The sequence below is a fragment of the Brachionichthys hirsutus genome, chromosome 22 (assembly GCF_040956055.1).
Source record: "Brachionichthys hirsutus isolate HB-005 chromosome 22, CSIRO-AGI_Bhir_v1, whole genome shotgun sequence".
Classification (NCBI taxonomy): Eukaryota; Metazoa; Chordata; class Actinopteri; order Lophiiformes; family Brachionichthyidae; genus Brachionichthys; species Brachionichthys hirsutus.
In genome coordinates, this window is record NC_090918.1 from 2,144,721 (window position 1) to 2,167,623 (window position 22,903).

The 22,903-nt window shown below is 40.1% G+C and overlaps 1 protein-coding gene across 2 annotated transcripts in view; it reads right to left on the reverse strand.

The window, feature by feature from the left end:
- The window catches only part of LOC137910997 (copine-8), a 46,535-nt gene that overhangs the window by 14,304 nt on the left and 9,328 nt on the right, over positions 1-22,903 (reverse strand). Inside the window, exons 2-11 of one of the 2 annotated variants that reach the window (XM_068755421.1) lie at positions 18,737-18,777; positions 16,995-17,041; positions 15,963-16,066; positions 14,397-14,440; positions 13,213-13,223; positions 11,008-11,084; positions 4,283-4,346; positions 3,884-3,987; positions 3,324-3,428; positions 842-883 (exon numbers count right to left, since the gene is read on the reverse strand). In XM_068755421.1, the coding sequence (XP_068611522.1) occupies positions 842-883; positions 3,324-3,428; positions 3,884-3,987; positions 4,283-4,346; positions 11,008-11,084; positions 13,213-13,223; positions 14,397-14,440; positions 15,963-16,066; positions 16,995-17,041; positions 18,737-18,777 (639 nt within the window). The remainder of the gene's footprint in view (positions 1-841; positions 884-3,323; positions 3,429-3,883; positions 3,988-4,282; positions 4,347-11,007; positions 11,085-13,212; positions 13,224-14,396; positions 14,441-15,962; positions 16,067-16,994; positions 17,042-18,736; positions 18,778-22,903) is intronic. The other variant, XM_068755422.1, reaches the window with a different exon arrangement.

Here is a 22,903-nt window from a genome sequence, read left to right on the forward strand (position 1 = left end):
TGTCCAGGCTCATCGTTAAGCAGTCATTCTGTGGATGTTGCAGCACCCAGGTTCCTTACCTACTGGCAATATAGACCAGTGTTATTTAAGCGTTTCCACAGGAAGCTAACATATGCTGAAAGTCAAGGGAATCAAGATAGGAAATGATCAGGAAATTAATTGCTGCACATTTGTTTGAAGTAATTGAGGTAATCATTTCATATTGATTTATATCCCTTCAATAACAACAAAAAAAATGGCTCAATTAACAAGGCAGTGTCCCAGTTTTTTTTTTTTTTTATGATTGTTTTCATTTAATTAAATTGGTGTTTAAAAAATGAAAAGAAAGCTGCAGCATGCAGGGAAGGGAAGTCGATTTAGAATAAAATTAATCCACTGGTCTGAAGACTTGTGAGATACACAAATATTGATATGCATCTGTGCAGTTATAATGGTGGGGAAAACTTCTAAATTTACAGTTACTGCAGGCAAAACAGTGTAAAAAGAAGAATTCAGATTCATTTCTCATGCATGTACAGGTGCGTACATTTGTCTGGCTGTACAGTGGATACTTTAATATTGATACCACCAATGCTACGCTACAAGATTCATTCTTTCTCTGCTCTTGTTACTTGAACCTCACTAGTTTACAAGACTGTAAAATATGGTTTATCATGACAAGTTTGACATGTGATCAAATAATTAACACAATCAAAATAAGCCTTTCACACGCAAATCATGCATCTCTATCAATTCAAACACATATGGAATGTATTACGACATGTGCTTCTCGGTTGTCATTTAAAGGATTGTTGAATTACACCATGATAAGATAATTTGGTGGATAAAGTCAAGGAATTACCTGCCGTCTCTGTCCCAGTCATACACTTCCACCTTCATTGTACTGTTGAGAGAAGCACAAGATGAGGATGAGGATTATAAACAAAGAAACTGCAGTCTTTTGTCTCCTTCAATTTTTTGTATTCTATTATTCTAAGTCTTTTAGAAAGCTTCTTCTCGAGTTATCACAATGCTCAGTTCCAACATTACAAAGTGGGAGTCAATGTGGTTCGAGATTTACAATAAAGAAAAATACGTTTATGTGTTTTCCTTCAAATTGTTGCAAAACCTTCTCATGTATGTTGTGTCTTAACACCGTCTTTGTCATCATGAACTCATTAAAAGAAGCAGATCAAATCTGCAGTATCTTTATTTATATCTGGTAATGTTTTCTGTTCATCTCTAAATACATAATTTCTGCACTTCATTGTAAGTTAAATTCAAATGTGGGAGAAAAAAAAGTTTACAAGAGAGCCACCTACCAATGGGTCACGTCTCTGCAGTAGCAGAGTGAAGTTTATGCTAATCTATATTAGACGAGAAAAGCACTCCGAGAGCGCAGACCTCCGCCAAGACGCTCATTCCTGATTCCCCTCCTAATTGGATTTACACCGTCCACACGGTGATCTGGATCATCATCAAAAGGTTCTAAATTGTTCTTGGTATCTTCATACATCAACCATGAAAAGTAAAAGTGAATCTAAGTTGATGTGTATTTTTAGCTGATCTTTGAATCAGTGAATGTTACAATTAAATATTTTTTCTACTGACTCCATTCTGGATCCAATCCCAATCCCCCCCCCCCCCCCCCACATGACTGTGTCAAATTCCATAAACATCGGTCAAGCTCCATGACTGCAATGTTACCAAATATTTCAAATTGATCCAGAATCTCTTCTGGATCTTTACCAAAATGTAATCATCTGTTCCTGGTAACATTCCCAATATTTTCTGAAAATTAAATCCAGATCCATCCGAGCTGCTTCGAGACTCGTATGACAGCAGCAGAATCAATAAAAGGCAGGAGTGGGAGAGGTGCTGGGCGATGTTGATGGGACACAATCAGGATGAACGAGAGTCCTGGTTAGCAACACACACTCCCCTCCAGAGGAGACACTATGTGCAGAGGTGCATGGATGTGTGTATCATATGTGTTTATGGATGTGCGTCTTAGTCAGCCATTGTTATGACACAACTCAGCAGGAATCTTTCCCAGCACTTCGGTGCTCTGATGATGTCAGGAAATTGCGAATGATTTCACTCGTTAATCTTCAAGCGCAGTAGTGTGGTTTGCTCCTCTGGTTTTTGCACATACCTATAGGTGTGCGCACGTGTGCATGTGTGTGTGTGTGTATGTGAAGACAGGCCCATCACAGAGTCTCTGAGCAGATAGACACAGTTCTCCATTGTTCGCCGGCCTAAGCTCCTCCTTATCTCTTCTCCCAGGTTGCAGAGGGACCGATTCCGTGCACGAGTGTGTGTTTGTATGAGTGTACTGTACGTGCAGTTCACCCAGAGTCCCACACTGATAAGAAATGTGTGAGTCAACTCCCATAAAAAGCTTATTGGAATAATTTATTCCAATAATTGCTGCCTGCTGGTTTCATCACAGTGGATCTGCTATCGACAACAGATGGACACATGACATGAGACCAATCACTTATATTCTTACTTGTCCTCTGTATTAAATCAACATTGTGTACTCCCACAATAGGGGCTTTGAGTGATGCAAAATCTCTTTGGTAGTTAATTGAAAGCAGTGGTTCTCAAATGGTGGGGCGCGCCCCCCTAGGAGGGCGCGGTGCGATGTCAGGGGGGGCGCTTGTGACCGCGGAGAAAATGTTTTTTTGCCTTACGAGAGTAAAGTGTAATTGCGCATCCACTCCAGTAGTTGGCAGTGGCGCCCTGATTGTCAGAGTGCGCGCAGGGAGGATTAGCAGAAGAAGAGCGGTCGTAAACAATCTACGATGGGAGAAGAAAGACTTGACTTCCTCATTTTCTGTTGCAGACTAAAAAAAATGGTAACGTTATTCTTTGTTGTAAGTTGATCTATATTTCTTTCTTTTTAATATTTCTTTGTATGTTAATAAGGATACAAGAGTGGGGTTTTTTTCGGGGGGGGGGGGGGGGGGCGCGACAGAAAATAATTGAGAAGCACTGATTTAAAGTAACAGTCAAATATGAAATATAGCTGAAGCTAGATATTGATATAGTCTTTATTTTATAAAACTATCTGGAAAAAGCACACCCCTAAAAAATTAATGAATTTAATACTTTAAGAGTACTGCAGGCCAACATGTTCCCTGTACAATTTAAGCTTAATGAACACCCCCAAGAACAAATAAATAATGAATTACTAATTGTAGGAAGAAGACAGCGTAAAATGATTTCCTTAATAATCTATCGCCGTAGACATGGTGGGAAAATCGAACATATTAATTCAGTTGAACATAAATCTTTGCTTCTGGCCATCATCCAGCATTTGCATAAGGAATCATACTTACCGGTCATAATCACCATTGCAAAGAGCCCGAACAGGGATCTTAAAGGCCTCCCACACTGGGTTCAATGTATTCTTCACCACCTCTGTCTTGTGGCAGATGGTAAACCTGCAGCATGGCAAGAAGGGAGGAAAACAAAATACTAAAATAAAATTAAGAGACTTAAGGGAGCATGCAGTATTTCAACTGTCTGAGAGTTAAAGCGGGAACTATCCTAACACACACACACACACACACAAACACACCAAAGTGGTGATTTCATTCCTGTCTTGGTGCCATCTTACCTCAGAGCACAAGGCCTCATCTGACCTAACACCGCAGACCTAACACAAAATCGAGATGGACATACCACAGTACTCGTTCAATGTTTGCTGCCACTACTCAGATCTCACACAAAAATACTTCCACATGAAATTCAAACGCTCCTAAGTAGCAGCATGGCTTTTGATCTGAGCAAAATCAATGAAGGCCAATTTCCTCTGGATGCAGGGCAGGACTAAAAGTGAACATGAAAGTAGAGAGGAAGATGGCGGATGAGTGAAGAGAGGGCAGGTGGAACTCACGAGCTGTCCTCATTGCTTCTGTAGAAGACGAGGAATGGGTCGGACTTTCCGAAGAAATCCTTTTTGTCCAGTTTGTTTCCACAGAACTGCATCATTACAGATTCCTGAGAGAGAAGAAAATCAAGACAGGAAATAGACAAAAACATTCACACCCAAGAAATACTTCACCTCATGCATGTATATATTTCCAAATAAAACGCATCTGGAGAAATTGACGTTGTGATTAGACCTATTAAACAGTTCAAAGCTTCTTTCGAGTTTGAAAGCACTTGCGAGATTTTAGCATTTTTTTTCAAATCTGAAAAAACTCAAGATTAAGACACGGATTCAAATGTGACAGACAAACCACCATAAGAAACCTACAGACAGGGAGTTAAATAAAAGGCAGAAACAACTCACCCTGCAGTTGTTCAGCTCCTCAGCTTTCACGATGATGGTCCCACATTTCTTCCCTGGGATGCCTCTGAATGGACGACAACACAAACAACACAGTGAAGGCTGAAGTACAGCACATTTGTATGTCCACATTAGTAACCCCTAGTTGTGTCATAGACAGTATCAGTCTTTGTGCAGGCATCCGAAACCAGTCTCAAAGGCCTCTACTGGTGCCTCGTTCAACACATAAATGTTGAGCAACATTTTCCCTCGGAATATTACTGTATCAGCTCAGAGGTCACTAGTTTAGCAGGGATGATGACATCATCACTACTGTGGAACATTTTCTTTTGGTCTGGTGGGCTGATGAGTAAATGTAGGAGGGGAATATAATGGAAATGAAGTGTGAAGAGGAATCAGTGAAAATGCTTTTCACACATGACTACAATCTTCAGAAGTATCAGGTGCTCCTCCCACAGAAGACCCTGCATGAGTGAAATCTGAAACTAATCACAGCCACTAGTTACAGGATGATTATTGAGTAATTACCTTGTTATTTGACTCACTCATGCTCTAAACTGGTGTGTGTGTGAGTCCGTTACCGATTGATTTTACATACAACATTATTGAATAGGATTGTTTTTCCAAATTTCCATGATTGATCACAGGCAATTGAGACACCTATTTTATTTCGGTATTAACAAATGCAGATAAATACAAAAAAATCTGGCATAAATGTTGCATCCAATGTGGTATTTTACTTAGGTTTTTTTTAAGAATGTATCTTTAGATGACATTTCCCTGTCCAGTATACTGCAAGCATGGAAGGTGTCGATAATCCCAACAAATATTTTATGAATTCATCCTTCACTGTGAACTAAATGATGTAAGACCTAGTGGAAAAATTTATGTTCACACACCCCACTTGGACTCTGATCAGGAAAAAAAAAAAAAAACCTCATGGAAAGTTTTAAGACTTCACACCACTCAGAAACTACAAACAGTGGAGCATGAGTTGTGGATGTTTGTGAATGTGGGTGTGTTTAGAAGGAAGCATTTCTCCTGTTGGTCAGGTTAAATGTGTGATGTGCATGAGTGTGTCCGAGTGCCTTTTAATAGTGATTTGTTATCTACGTGTGCTTTACTGAGTGGGTTGTGGGTGGGAGGTGTGACGAGGGTGGGGAACTTAATAACATCACACATAAACACTAACATGAGGATAGTGGTTTTTCTTCCCGACATTACTCTCCTTTTAACGAAGCCCATTTCACATGTTCATGTTGTCCAGGTAAAAGCAGATCGCTTCTTAAAACGCATCTCAAACGTTTTTTTTGTTGAAGTGACCAATCTTTGATACCAGCCAAGTCTTTCCTTGAGCCCACATTAATGTTTTGGCTGCAAATACAACATCAATAATCTAATAAAATGTTCTTAATGTGGTGGAAAATAGCACAGTGCAACATTTATGTTATCACACTGATTTGGAGCCGTTATACTCCAAATGTAAGCCAAATACTCTTTTTTAGTTCTGTTTTGTTCTCCATCAGCTCCTCAGGAGAGCATCTGTTGGAGTAGTAGTAAAAAGGAAGTAAGCAGGAAATGGAAGCTGTGTGGGAAGAAGAGCAGGATAACATACTGTAATTTGACATGTTTGAGAGGACTTGCAATCTGACAGAGGCGCCTGTGGTCTGATGAGCTCCACTCCGACAGACCCACCAGGCAGAAATCGATTCAGGCAGTCATTTAGAGAGCCCAGAATTGGGGTCGAGAACCTCTGCATGAATATAATTTAAACCTTCTTTTATACTTGCCCAAAAAAAATGAAAACAATCCTGGAATGAATCATTTGCATTTTAATAGTGAGGACCCCCCCCCCCCTTTTCTTTTTACTTTTAAAAGCAAAACCTTTTATCTGAACTGAAGGATTAGAAGAACAGCGCACCTCCAGAACAAGCAGTTATTTTATTGCTACCTTATTTCATTTTACTTCCATCCAGCACTGGGAGGTTGGGCCAGATTAATTCTATGCATTAGTTGTGCTAATGAGGAAAATATATTCTAAAGAAGACTAACGGAATAATGAAGGATGAGGAGGAGAAAAAGACAGTAATAGCAATCGAAATTACGGCAGACCTTTATCGCCCGTCTACAATTGCAAACAGTCTTATATTCGCGTTACGGCACATAAATCCACTGTGAGTGAAGTTGCAGAAAACAGACTTTTGATTTCTTGTGTGGGATTTCTAAAACAAGCCTGATAAATTGCATCCGATCTTGACAACCAAACATCCCATATCCCTGCCTCATGGACAATTGTTTAATTTGTTATAAATTTGACAAATTAACAGTGTTAGAAATTGAATAAGTTCATTCAAGATTGTTAAAATGTGTAATTCATTGAAGTAATGTGTAAATGATTTGTCTAAGAATTAAATAAATATTCAGGCCTAAAGGAGAATTACTTTCCCATCAATCCATCCATCCATTTTCTTCCACTTGTGGCAAAAGATGAAAACATGTTTTCCCTCAATCTGCTGTTTACAATCTTGGAAATACCAACGGCAGCAAAACTAAATGTAAATGAAATGTAGAAAGATACCAAAATTACATTCGTAAGTGCTAAAATTGTAATTAGTAAGAGATGTGAGCTATAACTTAACCTTTAGGTCTGTGGAAAGGATAAAAACAAATACACCTGAATGATTTGTATCCTCAGAATTCCACTGTTTCTTTTTGGATTACTAGAAAGTAAAACCCTGTAAGATTCTTTTTCCTCTTTTGTTGCTCATTCAGGTTCAATCAAACCATCTAACTTGAAAAATATTAAGGCAACACACACACACACTACAGACAAGCGCCCAGAATCCCTGTTGGCATGACAACTTTGCTGATCCGGGATCCTCCACAGTAGGATATTGACTGGAATTCTTCTGCTCGTTATTTTCTCTCACACCTATTTTTCAGAAAGTAATGGTCATTATTCTGGCTGAAAGATCAGCCTTAAAATGATCGGTGGGTGGTTTCCATCAAAAGTGCGTCGTTACTGGATGAATAATGTATCTCACTGTTCTGACTTGCCTCAGATGCAAAGGTAAGGACTGGCTCCAAGCTTAGATCAACAGAAAAGAAAATGCACCCTGTTACAAAGTATGTCTGAAGAAAATGAGATTCAATTGATCTAAATTACATGTTTTTTATTGGTGGGCGGAAGATGGAGATCCCCACCCACATTAGAGCCCCCAGGTGGAATCAAACCTGGGACCTTCTTGATGTGAGGCTACCCACTGGTCCACCTTGCTGCCCCGAAAAAAACATTTTAAGTCATTATTAATAACATTAAAGTGAGAAAACTAACTTTCAAGATGCAAAAGACGACAGAAAACTGAGTTGTAAACTGTTGTATTTGTATGTTTAGAAACGGCGGTGAAGTGAGGGAACTTGACGGGTGTTTTGAATAATGAAACACCTAAAAATTTGATAAACACAAGTCCAATCCCGCTCTCAGCAAAATTGCTTTCCTCTTTAGTTTATTCATGACACAGAAAAAGCACTCAAAAGTTGAAAAGTGGCATCAAGAATATCTCCTGTGTGTGTCTGTAAGTGTGCGAGAGAGGAAAGACTGTGAATCCTTTAATCAAGACACATGGATCTGGCAATCAGCGTCTGGTAAGAGAGGGGTAATTAAGTCTGGGCCACTTCTGGGATGCAGTAGGACACACACATACGCAAAAATAGAGGCTTGTGCAGACAAACGCGTCATTTTCATTATATCACACACTGAGGAAGAATACCTGGATGAGATGTCAATTATAATTACAGAGGCATGTGGGTCAATCTATTATTGGTCATGCCCTGGTACCGACACACACACTATCACACACTATCACACACTTTCCCCCCCCCCGTTCTAAGAAGCTCATTTTCATAATCATAATCACAAAAAGAACACCGACAAAAAGTCCATGCAACAGTCGAAGATAATTTCTTTGTTCTCCCTTTTGCAAATCCTTACAATCAAGCTAGTATTCAAATCTATCAGCCTTTGTGTGCATGCGTGTGTGTGTGTGTGTGTGTGTGTTAAGGGTCTAAGTTAGATAGTGTGACGCAAATGCCATAAGCGTCAGCACCTCAACATCTCAGGCAATGGGCTCTGTACCTTTGGACAGCTATTTTTTTTTTGGGGGGGGGGGGGGGGGGGTAAGCTACTACCTCAAATATGATGGAAGTTGAAGTATCTTGGGGTCTTCATGAGAAGTGATTCCTAAATAGACCACATGCTTTTCCTTCACAGAACGGCTGGGCCGGGTCAATAACTGACATCTGGAAGGAGCTCGGAGGAGAGTCACTGCTGCTTGAATCAACTGGGAGGAGACCCCCCCCCCAGAATAGACCCATAACTCGTAGTATTCTGGGCCTCTCTGGGCCTGGGAATGCTTCAGAATCAACCAGTATGACCTGAAAAGTGCTGCTGAGGACAGGAAAGTCTGGAGTACCAAGCAGGCGTCTCAACCAGACCACAACTAATCAGAGGAAAATAAATGACGTAAGATGCAACTTCAAATAAAAGAGGGATGACAGACCAGAAGGACTAATTGTCATAAAGACATGCGACCCCCAGACGTACGTTACCGATGGTCTACCAGGATTCATCCATCTCAGGATACAGTGCTCAGCCTTTTTCAGTCACAGTCAAAAAGACACAGACAGAACTGACAGTCCACTAGCATTTGAGTGAAAAGTTTAATTATCCATAATTAGTACTCATTAAAATTGTTAAAGATCTGTCGTGACAGGCTGCAGGTGTGTGCCTAATGTATATAAACACACAACCTCAACCTGACAGCAACGGCACCAGCTGTGGCCTCTACCCGTTGTCTTAATAGAGGTTGATGATCGAATCACGTACTTTTGTTCGTGCCACCATTACTAAATTACAAAGTATGTGTACAGAGTTCATCTGTTAATCTGCATGCAATGAAGAGTGAAGAGGAGTGAGGGCTTTCTTGAGTAGCCCCTAAGGGTGGAAAACATAATTTTGCACTTAAGAGCAGTACGCGGTTCACACATCAGGATGTGCCCAGAAACCGAACCGATAGCAGCCCCCCCTTTGAGTGGGAAAGCTGCCACTGCAATCACCATGTTGATTGCTGTTCAATTGTGTGACAGTGCTGGTTTGAAATGTGATGAAACACACACACACACACACACACACACATGCCTAGAGTACCAGGTTGTTGACAATATTCACTTAAGGGATAATAGTCATTTCCCCTACTGTCCCACTTAGATCTAGATGCTTTCAAATACACAAGCAAATTGGATTAAAAAGGCAAAATTACGATGAAAAGAATCCAAGAGGGCTTCAGCTATCAGAGAGAGGCCGAACAATACAGACCACAAGAGCAGCACCAGAGATAGAAGCAGATGATGGGGAATCAATGAGAGCGCTTGCAGCTGATTAATAACCGTACTATAATGCCTGGAATCTGCCTGACTATAATTTGCAAACTGCAAAACACGTTAACCAGTTCTACTTTTAGTTTCTTGTAATTTCTCGATTTTGGTGTGACATGTTGAATACTACTACATTTAGAATTAGTATAGGGGCAGAGTCGCTGCAATTCAAGCAAGGCATGATGAATGTGTACAGAAACAACAAAAAAGAAGCTAAATAAAAACCTGAACAAAACCCTGCTTCCTCAGACACCAACAATTACATTTAGCAGAGAACTTGCGTCCCAACAAGCCTGATGAACATTACTATTATAATGATCCACTGTGCTTCTACGTGCAGGAATACCAGTACATTGAATATATTGAGTGTGGGGGAAGTGTTGGTATACGGTTATTAAAAATGGAAAGTATGGACTGTTTCGCAGCTTAGAAATAGACGTTGAAAAGCACCCGCTATATTGCTCAGGGACTCCTGCAGGTATTCTGCTATATGGAGTTGAATCTAACACTGTGTGAAAGCTCTATGCACTGACATTTCATTATGATAAGTATGATGAGTGAATACCCAAGTCAAGTACAGCTAAGCTCTTAATTTGAACATCACATATGGAATACCACAATGTGACTTTTGGAGTTTGTTGAAAAAAGGTTTGAAGCAAAAAGCTGTGTAATTGTTTCATTTCTTTATTATTAAAAAAACTCAAATGTAATTCAAGGGTGAAAAACATATTGGAATAATTTATTAACTGGGCTTGACTTTGCAACCTTAGCAAAGGAAACAACTGCTAAATTGCATGCTTAATTATTATTTTTTGGTAATATTTTTTATTTGAACCTGGTTAATTAACCCGAATGATGTGATACATTTTTAATTCTAGATTTTTGCTTTTGTAGAAAATGGAAAACAGCTGCAGTAACGAACAAAAACAATGTTTGAGTCGATTTCCCCTGAGATAATCCTTGTAAATTGTGAAACTGATGTAAACAGAGGCTCACAGAGGAATGGTATAAGATTTGCACAGAATTGCACATTATTTTATAACTGCAAAGTAGTAAACTCATGTGAGCAAGCTATATATATATATATATATATATATATTCAGGGTTTTTTCTCTGCCATAGTTTGTTTTATATAAAAAGTAATACGCAAATGTACATTATGTAATATCCAGTTTCCTCTGTAGGAAAAATATTCTTGACATCGCTGACAATTGATTTACTTCTACCATGAATCAATATTGGTAATATAGTTAATTCAATATTGATACTTTCTCAGCCAACAGCACAGAACTCACCCAAGAGGTTTGTCAAATCGACTGCCCAATGATCCAACCACCTCTCCAAGAGTACAGCAGGCCTGGCCCAGAAAGTCCTGCAAAGCGAGAGAAAGAGAGGAAAACAAAAAATAAATAACTAGAAAAGTAATCTGAGAGCACAGACCTCCTCCAAGCAGCTCATTCCCCTCCTGATTGGATTCATACCGTCCACATGGTGATCTGGATCATAAAGAAAAGGTTCTAAATTGTTCTTGGTATCTTTTATACACCAACCATGAAAAGTAAAAGTGAATCGGACTTGCTGTGTATTTGTAAATGATTTTTGAATCTGTAAATTCCGTTTTCAATGTTAAAATGAAAGAATTATAAAATAAATATAACACTAACGCCGGCAAATGCATATCTTCCTTGGTGGAGGTAGAAAAACATATTTCCGTTCTTAAATGCCCACAAAATGTTATCAATTTCAAACACTGACATAAAACTACTCAACGCAACAACAAATATATATATATAATTATATATATTTAAAAAAAGAGAGAACAAACCGAATGAATTTTACCAAACTAAAGCTGCTAGCTTCCACATTGACAGATAACATTGGCAAGTACGTTCAGTCTCCCTCCCAACGGCCCTCACACAGGTCTGCCCCACATGGATTCCGAGCCACCTTTCTGTTAAATAAAATCTAAACCACATACTGGTAATGAAACTTTATAGCTCACATCAGCAGAAAAAAAGAGATGCTGAAAAAATGACACAGAAAAAAAACAAACTGCACACGAGTCATGACCTCTAAATGTGTTTGCATGGCAATGTGGCATTAATGGTGCCAATCAGCATGAAATAACGGCAATCAGAGCTTTTCTCAGTAAAAGAAATGGGCCTTCAAAAGACACAGCACAATGAAACGCAACTACTTTAACAGAAAAACTGTAACTGATCCCTCTCCTCTAATTGTGAGAAAGCTATTCCAGAAACAGGCGGTGCTTTTCCCTGCGGGCTCACTGCCGAGGCTCTTTGACATCATTGGACAGGCTCTCGGATATCTAACAGGAGCAGCTCCAAGATGCACGAACATAATAAGGTCTCTTAGCTCCATTGATTGGCCCCTTCTCTTATTCTCAGGATGCCATCATACATACAGTTGTATGACATTAGCTTGCATAAACTAGTGTGTTCTGGTTGTAATGTGTGCTGAAGCTACATTTGCTTTGTGGATTTTTATGATATTTTCTGCTGTCTATGATCTGCAGGCTGTGCAGTATAGCCACAAGTCACCTAGCAACAACAGCAGAAGTGGCTGTGTGCAGCTAATGGACAAATACATAACAGAGTGAGGAGTTAAGATGAAACACATTCTGTAGGGGCTCCATTACGGAACGTTGGAGGGAAATCCGTTTGTTAGTTGAGGACGAGATCTATAGTGGAGGACTTCAGAAGGATGGAGGCATATCGATATTATATATTAACAGTGAGAAAATGCGTAGAGCTTCTTCTGAATTCTTCTGAATGATTAGTAGACAGGCTCTCGCAACGTATCACTAGTTATACGCTAACTTCTTAGATCAACGGGAATACGCGAATAATCTCTCAGGATGCCAACCTTGATTTATAGGGTTGTTTTTTTCCAGCACTGCAGCATCAAAGTGACATCACTGACTGTTAGATAAAGGCGTGAACGTGCAAAAGAGAGTCAAGTTACTACAATAAATGTGATTTGTGGTTAAACGTGAAACGCCATCAGACAGTGCGCTACTGAATTTAATGCGACTGTACTTATTGTAATGTTCCCTTTTGTATTTCCATTCTGCCACATGATGATGCTGTGCAGCAAAATTGCCTTTAGAAGGAGCAACAAGGCTAACTAAAGCCATCTTCTTGATATTCAAACATCCATTTCGACAACGCGGGTCCTTATAAAAGCGCAGAAAATACAAGCTTGTATCTTGTGTCTCCTGCACAGGTCCTCAGTTACAACCATTATAATTGTTTCCCTGCGGGTATGAAACGGCGCTGAAAATTTGTCGGGGAAATATAAGTACAAATGTTAATAAAGGTCACATAATAGAAAAACAGGGGGAATCGTGGTTATAATGGTCTGAACAGACCGTTTGTCTTTTCTATATTCCAGTTTCACAAGGTCATTTATCTCCTCAGCCTATATATTGTTTTGTATGAAGTAGTTGTTTATCCCCCACAGATGAACATTAGCTTTGTAGCATAATAATCGCCTTAGGACTCCAAACACACCCTACACTGCTGTTCTATCACTGCATAAGAGTTAAATTCTGTAATCCACAAAGAAGATAAAACAAATACAAATGAAATATAGTGATCTTTAAAGCCACAAGTCCCACGTTTTCCCACCTGCGACTGTTTTTGCAATAATTCTAAAACACAAATGACAGCCATCCAGGGGCGTAAACGTCACGTGGCCGTGTTTCATGAGATATGCGGGTATACTGGTTGGACAGGATACTGAAAAGCAAACACGTAAAAACACCTCATGGCCAGACAGTGTTGCATAGCAAAGCGTCAGAAACTGTTTTTAGGAGCAGACCAGAACACAAAAATCAAGTGAGCGTCACTAGAAATTCATTTTAAAAGGAAATTGTGAAAGTTCCCACTCATGCATGCTTACAAACACGTATATGATACGTTCCTGATATCAACACTGTCTTTGATGCTGTTGTGTTTTTGTTTTTTCTTTGCACCCATCATCTATCTTATTGCAGTATACAGACAGTCCTCAACTTACGACGTGTCTGGCTACAACGTACCGGAAAGCGAGCAAGCGAATTGAGTGTACAACAGTGTTTGCGGTCTCAACCACGAAATTGTCTCTTTCTACTCGTCATTCACAGTATCCACGAATTACCATAATATACTTATGGTAATTTAACATGGGCCGATTTACAACCAATTGGGCTTTGAACTGATTTGAGTAGTGGATAAAGGTTAGATAGGGAGAACTTCTCTCTCTCTCAAAAACCAAGTTATTAAATGGCGGACTGACTACATGTGAAATATAACAGGTTTAAATTTCTGGTCAAACACTACAGTTTGGTGAAAGCTGTCTCAGACTGAACTCAGCAAGGGCGCAGATATCACAGTTTGCAAAGTTATCACATTGTTGTTCCTAATTACCATCATGCTAATCACTGCTATTAATGAAAAAAATATTCTCACTTGAGTACAATCTATTCAGGGAAGTGCTATTACAGTGGATGACAATAAATGCATAAATGAGGATCATATTAATAATAATAACAATAAAGACAGCAACATACAAACACTCACATACACCCCACATAATGAAATCTGCTAAAGTGTGAGACAAAAATAACTGCGAACATCCGCGCTTGAATGAACACACAAAAAGTCACAAAGGCGAGTTTCGGTACTCACATGCTTTGACAGGTTGGCGCTCTTCGAGTCAACATCATACCTATAGAAAGAAGCAAATCGTTAAGAAGCGAAGGAGGGTGACAGAAGTTCAGCTGGGAACACAACAGGAAATACAGAGCGAGTTCATCAGTGGTGGGCCAAGCAGTGCGTCAACCGAGTATTTCATTCTTCCTCTTCAAAGCTTCACACTTTCAAGATTCTTCCACTACAACGGGGTTAAATGGTCTAATGGGCAGTCATGCCCTCGTTTTACACGTATACATACACGATGCAATATAGAGTACAAAGGCAAAAAAGGAGCCTGAATGAAGTACCAATCCATCTCAGTATGCTATCATGCAATACTTTGTGTGTATTTGAACACCAATTTAAACTCAGTGCAATATTTGCAGGAATGCAAACGTGTTTTCTAAATGCCCTACTAAAGGCTACTCCAAAGAATGAAGAGCAATCAGACATTCGCTGAGCGGTCTGAGGACATTTCACAGCTCGGGTCCTTTCACCCACCAGTGTGAGCCGATTGCTCTTTTCTGGCTAATATCTTCGGGGGGGGGGAGTGAGGAGTCGTTCAGTTTGTTTATAAGACTGTTCAGGACAATCAGGTAAACTTAGAACGCCTCTATCTATGCCTGTTAAATGCGAGATGAGCAGCCAGCCATGTCCTCGCACACACTCGCGAAAAGAAACTACGTAAACCTGTTTACAGAAAAAGCACCTGCAGGTGTTTGTGGTGGGAGAAAATGAATTGAACTCACACGAGCAAGAAACAAGAAAGAAGCCATATATTCATTGCTACCATAAAAAAATTACTCAACTAAAAATCCTACCGGTTTGTTTTTAAAGATATTCTTACAGAAAAGGTCAAATAAATATTCATGTGTACAAACGATAGATACGAAAGATTAAATGCTTCTCCGTCTCTGAAGGAAATCGGTTCATTCCTATAGCATCCCCACCATCCCCCTGAAATGCTTGTTGTTATGGTTACCATCTCTAAACTGGACACACAGCCAACGAACTCATCGCGCACAAGTAACACGTCATTGTCACCATGGCCACGCACAGTATGTGGGAACGCACACGTGACACACGCATTCACCAGTTTTGTTTTTTGGTCTCGGCGTGTCCATGTGGTTCTGCGACACGTTTCCCGTGAGATGACAGGAAACGGTTTGGAGGAACCAGCTAAGAGAGCAAAAGCACCGAGGGATAGCACCAGTACTGCGTGATTAGGCTTACAGTCATCCATTGATGCCTCATCCTTCTGCCACGTTGCATGAAACCCGATCCCGTCTTTAGCATGAAATCCATCCAGTAGTTTTTGTCTAATCCCAGTGATCCAACAGACACAAGGGAAAACATAACCTCTAGTTTCCAGGAGACTTCCGGCACCTCCCCACGTTCTAATGGAGGCCTGCGGTTAAGGAACTAGTAATGGGAAGAAGAAGCCTTTTAGAAGAGGCCTCCGACTGTTGGAAAATCAAACTCTGTTTTACCATGCCATAATAAAAGAATATTTTTTCACATAATACCATAACACAGAGAGTAGACGTATTACTTACAAGTCAAAACGAAGGTTCTGCCGCTCCTCAAAGAAGTAGTCCAAAATGAATTTCCGCACAAAGTCTGGGTTCAGCGTGTTGTCAATCACCTCGGTTCTGCCAAACTAGACGGCGAGAGAAATGAAAGACAATAAGCAACAGAATAATTCAACACATTTCTGCTCGCCAGAGCTCAAGACTTTTATTCAAATTATAGATTTTACAAGAGCCTTCGGAAAGGTGCAATGACTGTCGAGAGTACGTAATTACCAATTTGTTTTTTTCCCCCTTTTTCCCACAGCTTCAGAATAATCAATACGAAGCAGCTGAAGTATCAAGTCAACGGGGGTCAAGCAAGCCCCCTGTTTGGCATTCAACTTAGCTTATTAATAATGCATGCAGATGATGGGCCACTAAGAACTGCAAGTGAATGACTGTAACTGATAGGGGCTTTGATTGAGGATTTGCCCCCTCATTTACAACCATGAATATTTACTACAGTAAAACACAGGAGATTGCAGTGTAGTCCTGTGTGAGTACATACATGCTAAATTCTAAGTTCTGTTTTTGCCTACTAGAGTCAAATATGTTTATTTATTTTTTTTATTATATCAGATATTCCAGTAATGAATACTCGATAAAATTAAAGAAACTTTCTATTCTGCAGTTTTTTAATTAACACACTAATGTTGCCATCACTGTTCATCAAACTAACATGCTAATAATGTTAATAGAAGGCAGAAGCAACACATTATTAACTCCCAGTGAGAGTGACTGTTGAGTTCATATCCTCTCCACGTAGAGGGCATCGCATATGAAATCCTAGGGCATCCGTTTCCCTCCGGAATTTACAAATTTAGTCCAGCAGTCATGGAGCATACACAGCCCATCTTTGTTTGAGTGCATTTGACCTCCAGAAAGTGGTCCATACCGGCAATAATGTCATCACCACTATCAAAAGGGGGATCATTGAGCTACTTGATTCTTAGGAGCGGGGGTAGGAGTCTTAGCATGCCATTTAAAAAAAAAAAAAGATGAAATTCAGACACTCACCTCTCTCCACTCCTTGTTTCCCATGGCTTGTGTGTAGAGAACACAAACTGTGAAGAACAAAGGTTACATTAAATATCATTGTTTTTCAAATGCTATAACTATAAGTGATATTAGCATAGGTTATAGTACAACCCATGCTAATATCACTTATAGTTCCTATGCTACACCATAAGACCACCTGACCAGGTGCCTGATTTTATTCACAACTTTCAGGCATGATTTAAAATCTCTCCATCAGATACTATACATAAAAAAAGTGGGATTCTTCTCACTCTTACAGTTTGTGTACTAAAACGTTTTGGTTTTTTCCCCCACTTGGAACAGAGAACCTTATTTTTCTTGTCGATCACCACATTTGACTTTTTTTTTAAAAAAAAGGTATTTTTACCTGCAAGTAACAACTCAAAGTACTTGTAAATTCCCTCTTTTTCCTGTCCCTCCTTTGGTCTTTCCGCAGCCCTGTCAGGCTGCTTCATTTCAGGATGCCAAAAACACTGTGCTCAGCATAATCAAGGGCTACTCAGCACAAGAGCGTTCCAAAAGTAAAGACGGAGCTCCTTCCTCCTCCTCTATCTCCTCACCATCATCATTTTAATCACCGTCATCCTCATCATGAGGATGATCACCACAGCCATCATCATCAGCACCACCAGTCATTTGAATCCCTTGTATGGTAAATGTGCCGACATGTTAAGTTTTCCAAAAACAGCGTGTGAATGCGCATTGAAGTCACCCTGATTCTAATCCCAACTTCAGACACACCGCAAGATGGAAAAGATAAAAATAATTGTATTTTGTTGATTCAAGTATAGTTTTGATGCCGAATTGCATATTCATGCAATGCCTGCTTTTAACATCAAAAACGTTCCCTTGGCTTCTTATTCTTTACATTTCTAGTTCCAGGTAGTCCAAAAGTCTTTCATTTACAGTATTATAATTATGTATGATTAATGATTGCAGCAGCAGAGAGGAGAGAATTGCCACCCTTCTGTGAATCTATAGGAATAAAGCTCCTCAGCTCGCCCTGTGCATTAGTCAGACCTGCCCCCAGACAAGCTCACACTTTGAGAAAATAAAACACTTACACCCATGAGGAGTGACTCAGCTACGTACCGCAAAAGAAAAGGCCTTTCTTCTGTCCCTAATTGATTTCTCACTTCTTTATCGTATATTCTAAATGTCGTCAACAGATTTTCTTTTGTCTCTTTTTCTGTCTGTTTGAAAGACATTTCAAAAAGTTAGAATCCAATATTTCTGCAAAACCTGGGGGGGGGGAGCGACAAGCCTATGGCCCCGGACAGGTTTATTAGAGTTTGAGGGAGATTTTTTTTTTTCTGCTATTTTAGCACAGCAAGAGAGAAACATTATGTATATCTAGTTGACTAATATTTTAAAATATGTATTAATTTTGTGAAGATCTGAATTCAGGAACCCAAAACAAAAACAAATTGGCCCAGTTGCCCCCAGAACTATTTTACTACATTACTTTACCATTTCTATTTTAATAATTCATATTGATTATTTAAATATATATATATATATATATATATTATATATACCAATGGCGTTGGTGGAGGTATGCACACTGACTCATTTCTGGTTTGGCACTGACCTTTTATTTTGCTTCAATTTCCTCCCTCTTCACTTCTTTTTTTTCTCACCATGTCTCACTCTCTCTGGTTCGTACTTATTTAATATATTTGGCACTAGTGACGGACAAACAGAGGGATGGTGGGCCTTACGTGGGTCTGATTTGGAGAAGGTGTCCATGTCCAACAGGTTCCTGAGGAGACAAAAAAACGGCAAAGTAATTAGAAACACAATTCTCTTATGAGAAAAAACAACAACCGCCTTCCCAAATGTGACGCTGTTGCTTCTAAAAACTATTCATGTTGTTCTAATAAATGTCCCTTGGGATGAAGTTTCAGCCTCACAGGTTGGATGGCTGACTTCATGCTGGTTTATGCATGGATGAATGTCTGCAGGTTGCTCAAAAGTGACCTATTTCGACCCCGCCCCTCAAAGAACCGGCATTGAGAACTGTAAAACAATAATTCAAAAGAAAGAAAGAACTATATTATTGTTCAGTCATTTGTCTTGGTTTCATCCAGACTGAGAAGAATTTGTGTTCCTTAAAAAGAGGGTGTGAAACATTAAAAGGATGCTTTCTCATTTAATCGTGATTTACGAATGATCACGTGAAACATGTTGGTGATGATCGTGGCACCGAAAGGTTCAGAGAGAAGTTTAAATTATTACAAACTATGTAAAGGGCGGAGGAATCAAGCTGCGCTCTCTTTCCATATCCTTTTATTGAAACGATTCCGGATGTTCCCGGGTGTAGCTTTCCTTTGTGGAATGTGGCTCAAAGTTGAATGATCCAGGTGAGTTAAATATTTATCTGCCGAAATTCAAAAGATACACGAGGAGGATAATCATTCCCCTCAAGAGGATAGGCTGGGAGAATCTCCATGATGCCCAGAATCCTTTTAGCCCATCGCTTGTCAAAATGGAAGGGGGGGGGGGGGGGGGGGGGGGGATTTGCACACCACTTTCAACATCTAATACCACTATGAATAAACCTGGACATCAAAAGATCAATTTTCATTCATTTTCAGTATTTTCCACTTCAGAGAATAATGTGAATGAGTCATGGCTCTCATTCACTTTCTAATAAGCCACTCGTTTGATCGAGAGGCAGCAGAAAGCTAAAAGAGGACTGTAGCTACGTGGAAGCGTAGCTACGTGGAAGCGTAGCTACGTGGAAGAGTAGCTAGGTGGAAGCGTAGCTAGGAAACGTGCATGTCAGCTGCACGTTTCCTAAATCCACTGCAATTTCACAGTAGTGATCGATACCTCATTTGGTTTTAGGTCTCTTTGGTCAAATAAACAACAAAGTTGAAAAGCAAACATATTAATCAACTTATTGGCCATGAGGGCAAATCAGTTGATAGTAAACAGATCATCTTTAAAAAATATTGATTACTTCAAACATATTTTCCAGAGACTTTCAGCTTTGGCATCATCAAAGCTCAATTCTCTCTCTCTCTAAGTACTACATTTGGGTGGGTGGGTGGGTATAAAAAAAACAGCCAATCTGTTTATGAAAATTCTGGTAACACCTCACATGCACCTGATTTATGCATTCACCGCTACAGCTTGTAGCTATGACCCCGAGACATAAACAACCTTTTACCCAGAAGCCTCAGCACATTCACCGAGCAGAGTGAAGCGGCCTGCTAACTCGACGGTACATCATGTCGCTCTTCCTTAGGTTTCTGAACAGCACGATCGTTGTATTTTTTCATAGATTCCTATTTTAAAGTTAGGTTTAAAAAAAAAAGAAAAAAATGATGTTCATTTACACACTAAAACTTTTGACGGAGCCGATTTCAGATCCATTAAAATCATTCGCATTGCTGCCAGACCCAGTTTCCTCCATGCTAGTCGGGTCTGGTGACGGCTGTCAATCACAGGGAAGTGAAATACGACACCGAGAGGAAGGGAACGGACACACGGGAGCTCGAGACACACCTCTGTGCATTTTACTCAATGGCGACTGCAGAGTGGGGATAGTAACCATGGCAACTGCTGGCAGTCATTTGGGGCCACTTGACTTGACTGACAGGTGTGCGTCGCTTTTTGACGTGCAAGGGTATTTGTGATACTCACCTTTCCATCACTCTCCTGAATTTCTCTTTCTGTTCTCCATTCCCATTTTCTTTTAATTTCCTCTATTCCTCCTCTCCTAATCCTATCACTATTCCCATACTTTTATTTCTAAATCAGTAAATTGCTAATACACTACAGATGTTTACAGAAAGAAAGGCGTCAGGTAGCTAATCCTCCTCAATGTCTGGATGATTTCAGGAAGGCAGTGCATCTGTGAGAGGGGCTCTCTCTCTCTCTCTATCTCTCTCTCTCTGTGTCTCTCCAGCTGCTGCATCACAGGCGGCATGGACTCTAGCTGGAGTCCAGGTTTAGCAACAGGTAGAGAGAAATAAATAAACAGTTCCTTCCCGTATTGTTGCCATGGCGCCGCCGCTGCTGATAACATTTATTAGGGCTGCCGAGATCTCGTTTAATGAGCGGCGACGACATCCGGTTTATTACCCGTCAACATGTCAGGGTAATAAACAGCTGCTGCTGTCAATAACTAGAACTTCAAAGGACGCATAATGAAACATTTGATTGTGAATATGTTTTTTGATGTACTCACATTTGTTTTCCTTCAGTAAGGTTATTCCTACGTTCTCAGGAGGTCGTTATTAATTTCTAATTAGTTAGTTAGATACATTTACTTGTATTACTGGTGTGCTTAAGTGCGATTTTGAGATACTTTAACTTGAGTCGTTCCATATACTTTCTTGTCCACAATACCTCAAGGAGAAATACGAGTGAAGCGGCGTCATTGTTGGCACAGATGATCGTAAATACCAGCAATATTTGACTTATTGGTAATAATTTCGTGACTCCTACCATGTCACAAACGCGAGCTTCTTCACCAGGTGCAGATGCAAATTTCCTTTGGTGGAACTTTTATTCTAATGTTTTCCATCCAACCAGATATTTTTACAACACAGATATGACTGTTTCTGGCCAGGTATTTCTCAAGCACTCAGCCGTTTCCTTTCAACAGAAACAAGACCGCAAGGGCTTTTTTGAAATGCTCCTCTTAGACAGGATGTTTGACGTTATTTGTACCGTAATACATGCTACTGTGTGACTGTACTTGTACTCTAACATTCTATCTAATAAATATATTCATCATCATCATCCTGCCCTGATATGTGGCTGTGCTCTTTTTGTAAATCAGATTTCTCCTGCGTCGCCGCTGCTCCTTCTACTCCTCCCTCCTCAAACCTCGTCTGCACTGAACCGATGCTTTAACACGACTACAGTTATTCTCCGCTCATTTCGTAACATTACTCTTCTGTATTATTCTGCTATAACTCCAAGTCCTCCCATTTGATCCCCTGCCTCCTCTCATTTCCCTTTCTCAAAAGGGAAAGGGGTTTTCTCGGTGAGAACCAAGAGCATCATGTCTCGTTCTGCCTTCTGTATGGCATCTGTTTCACTTCACTATCTGTGTCTCTCTCTCTCTCTCTTTCGGTTTGGCCGTGACCCGAATTATCTTTGTGGAGACGACACCACCTCACTGAACTAGATACTGTTACACACATTGCAGATACAGGCGGAGAACAAAGAACGATGTCCACCACATCATAACATCATGCACAGACACATGCCGTGGTATGTTCAGGATTCCAGATGGAGCAGCAAGATAAAGAACCCACACAGAGACACACACCAGCAAAGACAATGTTGGGTGGAAAGTGACGAGGCTATTTTTGAATCGGTGACTAATTTGAAATTAGAGTCTACGTGTGACTGTAAACACCAGAAAAAGACACTGAGAAAGATGCGGCTCACTGACAACTCTTCATACGACTCGATGGAATCTTTCAGTGCACGGCTGTCTGGTCCTGATTCAAAAGCAGGACTACAAAAAAATGGTTCGGAATTGTCTGACATTTCCTGTTGTTGCTGTTGTTACAGGAAGTTCTGTGTCTTTTTCAGTCAAAAAAAAATGTTGTCTTCCGTTTGAGTTCAGGAACCATTATTGGTGCGACTTTGATCCTGCTCAGTTTGAATTAGACTTTGATGTACCGTAATGGCCGGACTATCAGCCGGTACTTTTTTTCCACACACTTTGAATCCTGCGGTTTATCCAATGACGCGGTTCATTTATGGATTTTTTACAGGCCAAAATGACATTTAGCCTCAGACCAGTGGACCAATGAAACTATTGGAATTACATCAAACGCACTCAGACTAAATCGTCATTTTGCGCTTCACGCACACACCCTCATCACGGAAAACACACAAAGAAATGCTTATGGCGCAGC